Below are 16,908 nucleotides of genomic sequence, written 5' to 3' on the forward strand. Positions count from 1 at the left end.
TCTGATTTGGAGGAGGTAGCCATATTTTTTTCAGCCCCTTAGCACAGATCTCAGCTAATGATTATTAGGAAATATTAAACATAATAGAAATTTAAAGGATGCTCTTGTACTCCACCATTATATGAATATAGTGATATATTTGGGAAAAGTAGTCTGTCTTAAACTCAGCCAGACATCTAAGATAAAAGATGACTGAAGTTGACACAGGATGCTTGACAAGGGTCTATTAATTACTCTGGCCCTGTTATTACCTTTTTTTTTTTTTGCTCCCCTGCCCCAAGACTCTCTGATTTATGAACAGCTTTTCATATTCACAAAGTGGTTCATGAATCACCCTATCCTGACAGAAATGAGTAAAAATGAGCTCATTTACACAACATTTGGTATGTAGCTAATTACCTGAAAACAACTGCTTGGGATTGAACTGAGAAGGGTGTCATTAACATTCAGCAGTAAGAGTACAAAACGGAGAAAAGAAAGCAGAAACTTGGAATGAAATAAGAAAAAGTAAAAATGTAAGAGTAGCCATGAGAATGCTATTTATTCAGCATGGATTTTTTAAAGCATAACCAAGGAGTAATTAATGATGCCATCCAAGAGGAATTGTTAGGTATCACAATTATCTATATGACAAAATCTTGAATATCCATTCAAAATATGTTCATGGAGACTATTGCTAACTTATGAAAATTCTTACCTTCAAGGTTAACCAAAAAGCAACAAATGAAGTTGTTGAATACAGTGTAATTTCACTTTGCTAAACAATATACTTAAAAGAAAGGAAATTAATGAGATTACGGTAATGAGATTATGTGTCATTTGTATTCTCTTATCTGTAATTTTCTGTATTTCCCAGATGTTTTATTATGACCATGCATTAATCTTACAATGTATTTGTATCAGTAATCTTGTATGTATGTATGTATGTATGTATGTATGTATGTATGTATGTATGTGTTTGTTTATTTATTTATTTAGAAGCACATAATTTAAAAATAATAATAGTAGGGTTAATTGTGTGACTACTATGTACCAATCATTGAACTTATGTGTGCATATAATAATTCTCTTCTCTTTCCCTGTTCCACACTGCATCCACCTCCATAACACCTCTGTTCTTGGAACATCACCAACCCAGGTTAAGGCATCTTTTGTCCAAATTGCCACCAACTAAATAAGTGTAGGATTGAACTCTATTCCTTCTGAGTGATTTCCATGCTCTCTTGATAAGATAAACATTTCTCTGAGGTAAGATATTTGCATCTCTAGAAAAATGGCAAAGATGGCTTACCCAATTGAGAAATAAGCATACCATGTATGGCTATTTTGTGAAACCAATAGACAGTGGTTGTATCTTCTATATCCTGAGACCTGATGGTACTAAAAACAACTCCCCCCCCTCCAAAAAATTATGACAGCATGAAAGTGAGTTGGATATTTTTAACAACTGTAGCCTTGATGCTTACAGGATTGCATGATTCCTGGTGCATCCTCTATCATTTGTACACTCATTATTGATTGGGTAAAGTATGTTCTGACTTACTGATGAATCATTACTGATAATGAACACTGCATATATATGGTAAGGTCAACTCTTAATATTCTTAATATTTTTTTAAATTTACTTTACTGTTTATAGGAAAAATAACTCCTACACTGAACCAATAGCTCTCTGCTTAGATTTATTTGGCCTGAATATAGTAACTGAGGAGAAATAAACCTCAGGTCGTGAGTCTAGCCTATCTGAGTGTGAATCCCAGTGTTACCATTTACAGATTATGTAAACTTGGAAACATTTCTTAACCCCATTAAGTGTCAGTTTCTTTTTCTTTGAAAATAGCATAAAAATGACATCAACATAATAAGGCAGTTGTAAATAATTAAATAATGCATGTGTGGTAGTCAGAATAATGGCCCTCCAAAGATGTCCATGTCCTAATTCTCAGGACCGGTGAATATGATCCCTTACAAGTCAATGGGACTTTACAGGTATGATTAATTTAAAAGTTTGAGATGAGATTATCCTGGATTATCTGGATGCATATAATCAATCAATCATGAAGTTTCTTATAAAAGGAAGGCAGGAGAGTCAGAGAGTGAAGGGATGTGAAGACAGAAGCAGGGATTGGAATGATGCTCTTTAAAGATGGAGGAAGGGGCCATGAGCCAAGGAAGGCAAGCAGCCTCTAGAAGCTGAAAAAGGCAAGAAAATGGATTCTCCCTTAGAGCCTCTAGAAGGAGCACAGCCCTACTAAAACCTTGATTTTAGGATTTTGCCCCTCCAGAAATGTAAGAGAATAAATCTGTGTTGCTTTAAGCCACTAAATCTTTGGTAACTTGTTACAACAGCAATAGGAAACTAATATAGTATGCATGATGCTTAGCATAGTGTCCATCATATAAAATTCCAACATAATATTAGCTAAGATCAATCTGTCCCTTAAGATCTAGGTAAGAGTAGCTTAAATCCACAATCCATTATTTGTGGGAGTCCAATGCCTTCCCAGGATTGCTGAGGTTTCCCAAAGAGCTTACATGATTCAACCATCTATGGCTTAGAATCTTGGCTGTCGCTGAATTGGTTTGATTTATAGAGTACTGTTCCATGAATGCTGTCAAGATATGGAATTCAGCCCTTTCCGAGAATAAAAATAAAACATTTACAGAAGGCTTTACCCTGCGTGTGTGTGTGTGTGTGTCTTGGTATTGATTTAGGTGTAGAGAAAAATTTATTATCATAGTAATGCAAAAATTTTTAATTGAATATTAAATATAACTGTTTTTTAAATTTTTGCTACTTCCTCATTTTCCTTCCCCACACTTAAATTACTCTTAAATCTCACATAGTGGTTTTATCTCCTTTCATTTTCTTATCATTCATGTCTCACACCTTTAAGATTTCACCTTCAAATACCAAGGCATTTTCCTAAACATAGTAGCCACCTAAAATAAAATTTGATGCAAACTATGAAAATAATACCTATTCTTTTTATCCACTCAGTAAGTGTTAGCTAAGGAAAAAAAATCTATGTACTCACTAGTTATGACTCAGGCTAACCCAGCCATCTTCCCTCATCAGTTTCTTTGGGTGATATACCTAACAGAGATTAAAGATGCAGCCCAGAGACCAAAAAGGCCATTCTTCAAACCAACTTCACTAAGTGATGCTGATATCAACCTTGAACTGCTACTCACCATCAATCTCACCAATCTTAGGGGTGTCATTTCGATTCAACATTTTCAGGCTCCTTCCTCATATTTTTTTTTTCATATAAATTCTATTAAATAGTATAACTTTGCTCTACAGGGAGCTTGTCCCTGTAGAATGGAAGATTATAGGAAAATCTCAGTCATATGTACATAACTTGTTCATTAATTTGAGTTTACATCGTTTTAATTTGTAAAAGTGCCCTCTCCATATGTTTATGTGTGTACTTATGGGTGTGGGGAAGACTGGATTTTAATCTATTTATAGGCCAGGACTTCCTGGATTGTATTTTTTCAGCAATGAGAGTCATACTACCCTTAGACATCAAATATACATGATTTGCAATTACAGGGGCTCTTAAGGTCAGTGACCAAACAGCATACACCTTAATAAATGAATACTACAGCAACATGATACCCATTCAGTCCAAAGTCTCATGGGACCATAGTTTCTAACTAACAGCCTATTATAGTGTTCTGACCTAACCTTCAAAATGTCAATAAATTGGATTATAATGTAAGCCATTTGAAAGGTCTTTGAAAGAAGACAGCTGAGTGTTATGCTCTCTGGGAAGTCTGTGTTCAGAGAAACAGTCAGTTAAGGCTTTTACCTATAGCTGGTACCACTCTAGTGTACTTTCATTTGCTATCAACCAATAATAATGTCTTCACACACTCAGAATGAATGACTTGGGTGTGAAAGTTAAAAACAAAATTCAAAAACCACTTCAGTCTTGAAGCTCTCAACCCATTCAGTTTGCGATTTTTGGCACCTTCGATTCCATAGAAGATTTAGAATTTCAGGCTGCTTCAGCCACACTGTGAGTACATTTCCATATGGATGTGCTAATCAATTGTGGAGGTGACTAACCACTGCTGAGCAATTACATCTGGCAAAGTGAACAAATGGGAACATTGGAAACAGTCATTCTTAGAGGTATTCATTGTTGCTTCTCACCCAGAAGACAGAAGAGCTGATGCCCAGGGACATTTCTCTTTTTATTGATGATCCTGGGAATCCTTGCTCAGCCTTTTTTTTCTCATAAAGAGCTCAGGACACTCTACTCACTTAGCCATAAGTATTTCAAAATCTAGAAATGCCAAACCCTTAAATTAGCAGAGATCAATACTTAGTTACATACATTTCTACAGGCCACAACATAAATGTATGAATTCCTGTGTATGTAGGGGTCCCTGCCTGAGCTTCAATGATTCCTTCTTTCTTGAGATAAGAGACCGTTATGGGTCCCTGGTGACAACATTTATATGAGTGCAACTTTCCTTCCAGCTTTTACTAAATAATTTGGAAGAGTTGGCACCTAATCCAAGTTGAGCCAATGAAATCCTCTTGAGTATTTGAAATTTGGAACAGATAGATCCCAAGAAGGAAGTTATTTCACTAATGTCAGTGTTCTTCAGAGAAAGTCAGGCACTTTTCACAGCTCTAGTTCCTAGAGCTATTTCCCTCTTTGAGTTGTGATTACTTTACTTTGCTCGGTTTCATAATGAAACTTGAGGCAGAAGTAAACTGGTCCAGGTGATACTAGTTGAGAAATCATTAGATCATGGGCAAGCCTCTGGTGTGATATATAGTTTCCCAAGGTGATTATCTATTAGATATTGTATCTATTGATTGCTAAAAGGATTGATCATAACAAGTAGCAACAGTAAATTCAGTTATGCTTTAAAAAAGATTTTTTTTTTGGTCACTCACAACTCTAGGACACATATCTATGAAACATTTGTTATTCATTTATATACAATGCTTTGTTGGCTTTTCAAATTGCTTTGTAAAAATTCCAGAGCTTCACAACATGGGAATCAGTAATTCGACAAAAGATGCCTGTCCTTCTTCCGATATGATGTGGTTCACTTACTTGATGACACATGTCTGAAAATGAGGTCAATTAAGTGAGGTATGCTGACCAAGAGGGCTCAAATGATGCTCTCAAGTATCCCTAAAGCTCTTCCATAGTTCCATAAATATTTTATTTTAATTTGATTTTTAAATATTGTAATTATTTTAAGCTATAATAAGAAGCATACACACTGTAATGCATCCTATGCCACATTTTTATGCATTCAAGACCATCATAGTATTAACTTTTGCTACCAGATTAACTTATGCAGAGCATGAAGCAACAAGTAAAGCTTCCCTTTAATCCATATTAAACACCTGCCAGAGTCCAGTCATCTAGGGATGTATCTGAACCTTTGTAAAAGTGTGATTGATTATAGAGAAGGTTCCTTGATAACCTGGGGGTTCCCCCCTGCTAATTCAGGGAAGCCTATAGCCAGTCCTGTGAGATTTTAGAAGTAAGTGTTTCCTTCCTTATTAGGATTTTTTGATACTATACAAAAATAATTGGTGCTGAGAGAGATATAAGATCATAATTCTCACTGTACCCCCTGCTTTCAAATTCTGTGCTCATTAAAATAGATGTCAACACGATGGACTCTGAAAAACAAACTGAGGGTTCTAGAGGGGAGGGAGGTGGGAGGATGGGTTAGCCTGGTGGTGGGTATTGAGGAGGGCACGTTCTGCATGGAGCACTGGGTGTTATGCACAAACAATGAATCATGGAACACTTCATCTGGAACTAATGATGTAATGTATGGGGATTAACATAAGAATTTAAAAAAAAGAAAAAGAAAAAAAATAGATGTCAACATTTGAATTTATAAGGTAATTTTATATTAACAAAATACGGCTTTCATTTCATTTGTGTTTTATATATTGAGGTTCTCTAGAAGATTTCATTTTATTAAAATTATCCTCAGAGGAAAAATGTTTGAAAACCACCGTTGTAGCAGGGTTTCTCAACCTTGGCACCACTGACGCTTTGGAATAGATAATTCTTTATTGTTGGGTGCTATCCTGGGCATTGTAAGATGTTTAGCTGCAGCCCTGCCTCTACCCACTGGATGCCAGTAGCAAGCCTCCGCCCCCAGTCTGATGATCAAATATATGTCTCCAGATATTGCCAAATGTCCCCTGTGGGGGGAAAAATATCCCTGGTTGAGAATTACTGGCTAAATCATAGGGCTGGCCACACTATTCATTTCTAGGGAATGTTCATATCCTCCTGAATTTTTTAATTCATAAGAAGCTATTAAAGAATATAGTAAAGTAGATAGGTGATTTTTAAAGCATTTTAAATATTCATTGTGTCCTCTTATTGAGGGTATTTGAGATACATGCAGGCCATAAAAATAATGTTGTGGAATTGTATTTCCAGACAACAGAAGATAATTAATGATATATTATTAAGTGGAAAAATTAATTCGTGTGATAATGGGAGTGGGAAGCAATAAGGAATCTGGTAAAATACTTTTATGTACTAAATTCCGGAATACAACTAGTTTTCATATTTTTTGTAAAGTACTTGGAAGAAATTTTTAATTGAATTTTAAAATTCCTTTTGCTCTTATATAAAGCTAAAATAAATCTGATTAAATTGACCAACATCCTGTCTAAGAAAGGCTTCAAAGGGAACATGCAAATGTTCATCTTGCTAAACTTCCATTTTTAAAAAACCTTTATTTATTTATTTATTTATTTATTTGAGAGAGAGCACAAGTGAGGGGAAGGGCTGAAGGAGAAGGAGAGAGAGAACCTACAGCAGACCCTCTCCTCCGCCCCCCACTGAGCACAAAGCCCCCGGGGCTTGTTATCTCAGGATCCTGAAATCATGACCTGAGCAGAAATCAAGAGTCCGCCACTCAACCGACTCAGCTACGCCAGCGCCCCTAAACTTTCATTTTTTGTAAGGAAAGCCAAAGAGAAATTGGAAACAGTTAGTGTATTTCCTAATAATGTTTTTAAGAAGGTGCCTGTTAGGTTAACACAAATTACCAAAATAATAACTCGTCTTAGCAGCCACAAAAAAAAAACATAGGTTTGAGAAACACCTTGTTGAATTTAAATATACTGTTGATGAGAGTATAAATTGGCACAACTTCTATGAAGGGTGATGTAGCAAAATTTTAAGTGTATATACCATTTTTCCTAACAATTCCCGTTCTAGAAACAGCCAACAGATATAGCCAGACATAGTAGAGTATATTAGTATATTCAGAGCATCTTCATCTGTAAAAGTAAAAAAATAAGAAATGATGTAAATGCCCACTGAAGTGTCATTCGAAAAATAAATCATGATATTTCCATAGAGCTGAACCTGCTATGGTAAATTTTTTTTAAGATGGCTTATTATTTACTGACAAGGAACCAAATCCAAGATGCATTGTTAATGAAAACAAGCAAGGTCCAGAACAGGGGACATAGTAGATGTTATCTAAGAAGTTTCCCCCTAAGAAGACATACCTGTCTTCTTTTGCACACAGAGTATTTATGGAAAATGTCCAATGTTGTAGCTCTTGGGGATTAAGGCAGAAAGGAAACATAACTAAATTTTAATCTTTTGAATTCTTTAAATTATGGTTAGACATTACTTTGTGGAGAAGGATCATGCAATTTGTTTTTTAAGAAAAGTACTTTGTCAATTCCTAAGTAATACCAAATGTTTGTAAGCATGGACTAACCATAGGAATTTAAGTTACTCTCAGACTCCACATTCTAGGAAACTTATACAGGCAAGAGAAAATGGAGGGATAATAGAAACCCCAGTAGGATATCTAGAGTCAAGGTCCTGGGATTTGTATAAACAAATAAGCTGAGCGGAGAACAGAAGGTGGTAAATAAGGTGTGAACACCAATCCTAGGATAGTGTTTCTTTACTGGTTATACATTACCTGCTGAGTATAGGTAGGTGAGGATCTCAGAGATGAATCCAACAAGTCTCGCTAATAGTGGGGAATGAATGTGAGGCCCCAAATGTCATGGAGGATGGGTTTTATTGTTTTTGTCATTTTTGTTGTTGTTTTATTACTAGGTTATAGTAGGAGAGGGAGGTAGGTTTTGATGCATAGTGTTGATCTCCTCCTACTCATAAGGCCAGACTTGCTGTAAATATTGTCACAGACATTGCTTTAGTAAGTATAGGAAGGACCATGGGATAGTAACAGCTGTAACATGACCATCATTTGTGGAGAACTAAGAATGGGCCACCAGGCTAGGAGTTTGAACACATTATCTCTTTTACTCCTCATAGCCATCCTTTGCAGTAGGTGGGTTTTTTTTTTTTAAGATTTTATTTATTTATTCATGAAAGACAGAGAGAGAGAGGCAGAGACAGAGGGAGAAGCAGGCTCCCCCCTGAGCAGGGAGCCTGATGCAGAACTCGATCCCAGGACCCCAGGATCATGACCTGAGCCGAAGGCAGACGCTTAACCATCTGAGCCACCCAGGTGCCCTGCAGTAGGTGTTTTGATTGATGAGGGGACCTAGGCTTATGGAGATAAATAAGCCAGAGCCAGCTCACACACCTAATGGCAGCAAAGAAAGACTTGATCTTAATCTGCTCACCTTCAAAAATTTTAATCACAAAATTTTGATGTCAACCAGTAAACATGATTTGGGGCTGAGAAGCCTGGAAATGAAAGTCATCATCCTTATGAAGCTGTCTTTTCTCTCTCATCCTGACAGGATCACAACCACAGCTGCATGTATGATGGATCTACGAAGATATCCTCTGGATGAACAGAACTGCACTCTGGAGATTGAAAGTTGTGAGTTACTTGGACAGGGGAATGAGAAAGAGGGATGTTTGCTTGACCCAATTAAATTCAACTTTGCACTGAGTAATCGGTACTGAGATACTTTTAGCTACACCACCCTGCCAACTTTTCAAGAGATTCACAGTCCAGTGACATCTTCTCTCACATTGGTGGCTCAAGGGTCATTTCAATGCAGTTATATTTTTGAAACGTTAGAGAAAGTCCACTTATTTTAGCTGGACATTTTACGAATGCATGCTTTTCTCTTTAGAGTGGAGTTTCCCCCGAGGCCATCTAATACCCAAGCTGCATTAATAAGAGAAGAAAAACATGTTAGTATGAAACGACCTTGTGAGATTGTTTTTGGTTCTATAATCTGTGCACCTGAATGACTGTAAATTGTTGGCTTTTAGAAAAACAGTATGTTAGAGTCTTGTGCACATTGTCTTTCTTCATGGGAAGAACAGGATGATAAATGGTATTCATGAGGCTTGTGCTTTGGGCCAAAGAGTTCATGTTTTACAAGTCTAGTGATTGATTTTTGTTTGTCTTCTTGTGCTGTTTTTCATTGATTGCTTTCTTAACAATTAGAATATTTTAGTCACTAATATTTAATCTTATTGACTGTTTCATTGTTTCTCAGCCATCAACATGCAGGCAGTTGAGCCCATTTATTGTGAATACCAGGCCTAGGCAATTTCCTGGTTTTCAGGGGCACAGAAGGGTAGCAGGAGGTAATTCAGAGCGTTATAACATGGCTTAATGTAATGTGAGAAATAGCTATTTATTTAGATAATCTAAAATAGTTCTAGATCTAAACATCAAAATAGCAAAGGAAAATTTCAGGTGACCCTATAGTGTTATTAAAGAATAAATGTATTCACCAGTGTCTAATTATTAAGTAATTACATTAATTTTCTAGTTTTAATATATATAGGCTTGGAAATAAATAGAAATGTTTATGTAGAAAGAGCTGTATATATTTAGACATACATATTGATCTACTCCCACTAGAACCTGGAATGAACAAGATCATTCATGAGTTATTCTTTAATTAATATTCTAATTTTAAAATACATCGTATAAATAAGTTGGTTGAAATTATTGATGGTGACTTTTGGTTTAAATGCCAATGACAACCAAATTCAAACCACAGGAATGAAATATGAACCCAACTATTTATTAATGGCTGTGATGTGTAATAAATTAGGCTGAACTTTAGCTCTTAGAACTGATACAGAAAGAGAAGGATGAATTCATTACTCATTCATACAGGTTGGCTTTTACTCTTGACCTCTTTTCCATTGATTCTACTGAGTGTTACCTTTGCTTCTGTGTTGGTCAGCATTAGGATTTGACAACCTCTTGAAATTCCAAGGTTTTCTGGTTACACCATTCAATTTTAACTTGAATTGTTTCTGTGTTGTAGATTGCAAGTACTAAAATTAGCAGCATTTTCTCACAAAATATATATTTTATTTTATAATGCATATCAAGTTTTCCTGTTATCATAGGTTTATATTTTTCTTTAAGCAGGGGATTTTCTTTGTTCAGACTTAGAAAACAGTTGACTTTTAGGTCCATTTATCATATCATATAATGACAAAAAAAACTGTAAATGAAGCAGAAATTAAACATAACTTTTGTGGGGTGGGGATGGGGGAAGTCCAAGCAACCTGATAGTCCAAAGTTATCATAAAAACGATGTCAGGCAAAAGGGGGTGACCCGAGCATATCATAATCATTGAGAGAATTCAGTAAGATGCAATCAGTTGTCTGGATAGATGGATAAGGCATAGTAATTAGGACCCTAAAATCAGCTAATATGTAGGAATGCAGGCAGATGGTGACCGTCATCAAAGTAATCCAATAGCAGTTCACAGAAATCTGGTCCCTAAAGATATTTACCTAAAGTAAAGCAAAACTCAGGCCTGGAGAACTGGTGCAATGTGGAGTCTATGAAGGCAGGAACCTGGGAGAAAGGGGGTAAAAAACGGAACTGTCTTCTACTTGCCAAACAAAAGCTAGACATTAATATAACACCTCTGGAATGTAAGTATTTCTAACAACATTTGAGAGAGTGTGTATCTGAGGCTCAGAGAATTAAATAACTTACCCAGGAACACAGGGCAAGGATAGTGGTAAAATGGGGATTCAAACCCAGATGATATACTTTCCATCACAGAATCCTGCAGTCAGTAGGTGAGCAAGGCAGCAGAACATAAATGATTAGAAGCGTAATACCAATTGGAACCACTCAGCTAGGTTGAGGATGCTGAATCAACCAAAGACTGGTCTGTATTTCCTAAAATTATCCCTGATAAATAGATCTCAGAAGCTGAAGCAGAATTTTGCTTTTAGATCAAAGGTCAAATGATTGCAACTGTGGAGAGAGAGGGTAGACAGTCTGTGGATGCAGGCAACCGAGTAGTCCTTGATTCCATTGATGTTAACCTAAAAAAAAAATTTAAAGGCCTCAAATGACAACATTGCCTAGCTTAATGTTTTACTTAAAATGTATCCCTTTTTAATTAACCACTGTAAAGAGATTTTAAATCTTCAGAGTAATAACTTCAAGTAACTAAGTAACATATGGCAAATATATCCCACTCCCCCTGCTTGTGTTCCCTCTCTTGCTGTGTCTCTCTCTGTCAAATAAATAAAAAATCTTTAATAATATGGAGTTTGAATGAGATTTGCTTGTTTTTGCCTGCATACATAATCAATATGTTGCTAAGTATCAGTAAGTACTGAATCTGTCAGTCATCTATTTTTTAACTCTTCATGAAGAGACCTGTATTGCATTATTTGCTGAAACAGCTCTCCCTGAACTGACAGTTTATGAAGACTATAACTGAGCTTTAAAGTGATTACAAATGAGAAGCTCTAGTATTAGTTGTGAAATAAGAATGATAAAGTGGACATTCTGCCAATGTAAGATTGCACGAATCACACTTTTGTGACCAATAGAGTGGAAACTTGACCTATCTTACAAAATTTACTGGCTTATGTTCTCTTCCATCACCATCCCAAGGATGGGGAAATGTTTTTCTTGGTTATGTCCTTTGAGACAAATTAAAGATGTTTTGCTTTACTTTAATGTCACCTAGTCAAGTAAAATTGGAAAGGCCATAAAGCCTTGTAAAATTGAAAATTTACTTGAACTTGGAGCCCATTAATAGCTTCTTGGCCCTGGGCTACTATAAAATGAGTTAATGGCACATAGAAAATGCAATCAAGGAATTTAGTATTAAGAGGATTTGGAATTTGAAATCAGTAAAGCTATCATGTGAAGACTTGATAGCCACAAGCTTCCTGGAGATATAGAAAGGGTTTGCAATAATAGTCGTGGAGGATTCAAGTGCCTTTTCCCATTCCTTACAGCAACAATTGAGGAAAATCTCAGCAGATAGTGTTACCTCTACCCAAAAAGGTAGAAGCCATTTCAGGTCTGAAATCTCCTAATGGTTTCATCTGTCTTCTTCTAGACTTCCTTATATCTTCACCATGCTGAGTTAGCCCCCTGCATTTCAAAGGAAGAGGTACTTCTATTCCCTGTATAGACTGATCTGACCCTTGTGTTCAGGATTTCATCTCTTCCTCCCCTGGGAATTGATTTTCTCAAGTTCACACACACTTCTACTCCTGCTCTCCTAGAGCCTCAGCCTCACCCTGTCTGCTACCTCTCTTCACAGCCTGAAAACTCTTATCATAAACACCTCTGCCCTATGCCCACATCTCTCCTTAAGCTTTTCTTAATCTCTCTGCTTTCTTTTTCTCCAAACTGCTTAAAAGATTGGTCTATGTCTTGTCTGTTGTCTAACTTCTACTTAACCCACTGTAACTTGGAACCTGCCTACCCATCTCCCACCTCCACTGGCAGTGTTCTCCGAAACGTTACAAAGGGCCTCTCTTTACATACCATCTTTATCTAATAATCCCCAAATTTATAACTCCAGCTCAGATATCTTCGAAGCCCCAGACTGATATATAGCACTCTTCTTGGCATATTTACCTTTATGTTTCAAAGACTTCTTACATTTAATTTGCTCAAAACTTAACTATCAATTTTTCTCTCCCAAATGAGTTTCCTTTCTAATCTCTTAATCCCACTATCCAACCAGCATCCTAGGATTAGTGGTTAACATTTCCCTCACACTCCTCCCAACCAATCTATTGTCAAGTACCATCCATTCTATTTGCAAGATATTTATCAAACCCTTTCACCACTCTTCCAACCTTACTGCCACCAAACCACCATGACTTCTTACCTGAATCATTGTAGCCATCTTTTTTTTTTTAACTTTTAAGATTCACTTTATTAACAACTTTCAAATATACAGTATAGTATTAAATGTAGTCATCATGCTGTACATCCCATGATTTAATTATTTTATAACTCGAATTTTGTACCTTTTGACCCCCTTCACCAACCCCCCACACCCAACTCTGGCAACCACCAATCTGGTCTCTGTATATGTGAGTTCTCTCTTTTTTTTTTTTTTAGAGTCCACATTTTAGTGAGATTGTATAGTATTTGTCTTTCTTTTTTTAAAATTTTTTATTGTTATGTTAATCACCATACATCATTAGTTTGATGTAGTGTTCCATGATTCATTGTTTGTGCATAACACCCAGTGCTCCATGCAGAACGTGCCCTCCTCAATACCCATCACCAGGCTAACCCATCCTCCCAGCCCCCTCCTCTCTAGAAACCTCATTTGTTTTTCAGAGTCCATCGTCTCTCATGGTTCGTCTCCCCCTCCAATTCCCCCCCTTCATTCTTCCCCTCCTGCTATCTTCTTCTTCTTTTTTTTCTTAACATATATTACATTATTTGTTTCATAGGTACAAAATTGTGCAAGACGGTTGAATTCACAGATCTGTACCTCTGTAGCCATCTTTTTATTGGTCTTCTTGCTTTCACTCCTGATTCTCCCCAACCCATTCTGTACCCAGCAGCCAGAGTGATCTTTGCAATATGTAAATTGAATCATATTCTATGCTAAAAATCTTCAAAGATTTCCCATTGCACCAATACTTCTTAATATACCCTTCAAGCTTCTGTGTGACCTGCCCTCCCTTGATATCTCCACTCTCATCTATAGCTGTCTTTCCCTTGCTTACTACCCTAAACTCCAACACTACAGATTCTTTGTTTCTTGCAGACTAAGCTTTCCTCTATCTCATTATCTTCACCATCTTGTTCCTTCTGGCTGAAATGTTTTTCCTCATTATGGTGATTTCCCCTTATCCTATAGTTCCCACCTATGATGCCACCTCCTATAAGAAGCTTTCCTGAGAATCCAATCTAAACTAGGAACCCCTATTTATTTTATTCAAAATTCTGTTAGTTTCCCAAATAGCACTTAGTAGTATTTGTTTCCATGTTTACTGTTTTTTTCCTTTCTGTGGATTATAAACTCCATGAAGGGAGGGAGTTTTGTTCACCACACAATAACTAAAACCTAGTCTCATACCTGACAATAAGTACCTGTGGGGTGTATGTTTGCTAAATTTTTTGGCTCCAGATGTTTCAAGTCTTTTGTATTTTAGAAGATAAGTCTAGCTCTAATTTCTTCAGATAAAATTTAAGGCAGGGATTTTTTTATGTGCAATGAAATATTTTTTTTCATTTGTGCAGTTCTATGTTCATGCCTTAAGACTAACTCAAAAATTTAAGATTGTAAATGTGTCAACCAAGAGCCAGTTAGGGAATTTTGATAGCCTGGTAAATATCATGAATTACTATCAATGGTGGGGTGGGGTGGAGGGGGCTTCACTTGAATCATCAACTATCCACATCCGTCCTACCTAAACCACAACCAATTTATCAAAAAAAGGAAACATTTAATAATACCTGGTCATTTTTATACTTGTTTCTTTTTAAAAAATGGTTTGGAAATTTTTAACTTAGTCATTGTCTTAACATACTCAATTTTGTGAACTTTCTACTCTATCTCTTAGTTTCAGAATATTGTCACTGTATTGATTTAAATGTCTTGGTAGTAACACCATGTACACAGAATGTCAAGCCATAGTCGTGTTGGATTATTTCCAAAATAAAATTGTTTCCTCGTCCAAAAAATAGCAAGTGATAAGAAAAATGTGTCTACCTAATAAAGTGGCCCAACTTAGCTATGGAAAATTCCCTGAGAAAATGTGATGTTTGCAGAAGTGAAATGCTAAGCTTTATTTAACACCTTGAAATAAAATCAAAATAAGTATAGTATCCAGACATGAGACAGGAGCAGTTCTATAAAAGTCTGTGCTGGTAAAACCACATGTGGAGACATGTGTCCAGTTCTTAATGCCATATTAAGATAATTTCCTTCAGAGAAATTATCTTCAGAGAAGACCAAGATATCTGGAAAGAAAATTTTAGGGAGGCATAACAGACATTTCCAAATGTTTTAAATGCTATCATATAGAAGAGAAACCTTACGTTAGGTGTTGCCCAGTGTATTAGTCAGGATTCTCTAGAGAAACATAACCAATTGAGAGAGAGAGAGAGAGAGATTTATTATAAGGAGTTGGCTCATACAATTATGAAAGCTGATAAGTCCAAGATCTGTAGTGTGAGTCAGCAAACTGAAGAGTTTGATGGTGTGGTTCTAGTCTGAAGGCCAGCAGGCTTGAGACCCAGGAAGAGCTGGTGTTTCAATTTGAGTCTGAAAACAAGAAAAAACTGATTGTCCTCAGTCAAAGATAGTCAGGCAGAAGGAACTCTTTCCTGATCTGAGGAGGGTCAGTCTTTTTGTTTCATTCGGGCCTTCACCTGATGGGTGAGGACCACTCACAGTAGGGAGTACAGTCTACTTACTCAGTCTGCTGATTAAAATGCTATTCTCATCCAAAAACACCCTCACCGGAACATGCAGGATAGTGTTTGACCAACCATCTGGGCACCCCAGTCAAGATGACAGAACTATCACAACCAGAGTGCTAGATTTGAACCCATTTAATTCAATTCAACTGGCATTTCTTAAGTGGTGACTATATGTGGCTCTGTGTGACAAGTAAATCCTGATGAGACAGCAATAACCAAGCACATGGTTGGGCAGAAGTTATAGGAAGGCAGATGTAGAATTTAAGAGAAATATTTGCAATGAGCAAAGGTGACCATTCATGAAATAAGTCTTTGCTAAAGAAAGACTTCCCATCCCACAGAGGCTTTTCAATTAATTGGAAATGGCCACCTACCAGTATTAATGTAAAAGACATTCCTCTTTGAGAGGCCAGTTAATTATACAACCTTAAAGATGTCTTTAAGCCCTAAAATCTAGGACTCAGAGAGTTTATTTAATTTAGTTACATCACCAACAAATTACTTTATGTGCTTGCCTAAAATATTGGTTCTAAAGTGATTGTGATTTATAAAGGATATTAGAATATAGGAAAAATGTTATGAATACATGAACATATACTCACAAGAAAAATATGAAATATAGGATAATTACAAGCAAAACCTTTGAATCATTCTTATTTTATCGCTGCCTGCCAAATCATTAATTCTGATCTGAAATAATTTAAAAATAGCATCTACAACATGCTGCACACTTTCTATTCATGGATGTTAAACACCAAAAATAACAGAAGTAAATTGAACTTCATGAATGATTCATGGCTTCCCTTGCTTTATGTCCCCATTGTCAAGGAAATTAGCAGCATTGGATATCTCCTTAGATAAATTTGATTTTGCCATATTCAGTAGACTACTTAATGAAAATGAATATTTCACATTTATGTTCATAGAAATGTTAATGAATTTTAGTGCCTGTAGCTTTTTTGATGAGCAGAGGGGTGGGTGTATGGAAGAAGGGAATACTTTCTGAATTAATTTTTTCCTTTTTCCAGGCTGCTTCTTTGAAACTGTGAAAAAGCACTCTTTGTGAAAAGTCTCTGATTCTTTAAAGTTATAAAATAAAAGCCAGTGGAGGAATGGAGTTCTTTTTATGAAAATTAGTTTTGCAATCAACTTGACTATAAAGTTAGCCTTTTAGCTGTTCACTTCAATCCTATAGGCAGTTTATTATCCAAATATGGATAAGTGGCTCTGTAGATTGATGACGAGATCTCTGATTT

At 36.3% G+C, this 16,908-nt stretch overlaps 1 protein-coding gene across 2 annotated transcripts in view; it reads left to right on the plus strand.

Moving 5' to 3' along the window:
- The window catches only part of GABRB1 (gamma-aminobutyric acid type A receptor subunit beta1), a 380,698-nt gene that overhangs the window by 257,841 nt on the left and 105,949 nt on the right, over positions 1–16,908 (plus strand). For both annotated transcript variants that reach the window (XM_064582397.1, XM_064582401.1), the window contains exon 5: positions 8,753–8,835. In XM_064582397.1, coding sequence (XP_064438467.1) covers positions 8,753–8,835 — 83 coding nt within the window. The remainder of the gene's footprint in view (positions 1–8,752; positions 8,836–16,908) is intronic.

This window comes from Mirounga angustirostris, unplaced genomic scaffold (genome assembly GCF_029215605.1).
Source record: "Mirounga angustirostris isolate CCGP_5_RB_7025 unplaced genomic scaffold, mMirAng1.0.hap1 SCAF_2, whole genome shotgun sequence".
NCBI lineage: Eukaryota > Metazoa > Chordata > Mammalia > Carnivora > Phocidae > Mirounga > Mirounga angustirostris.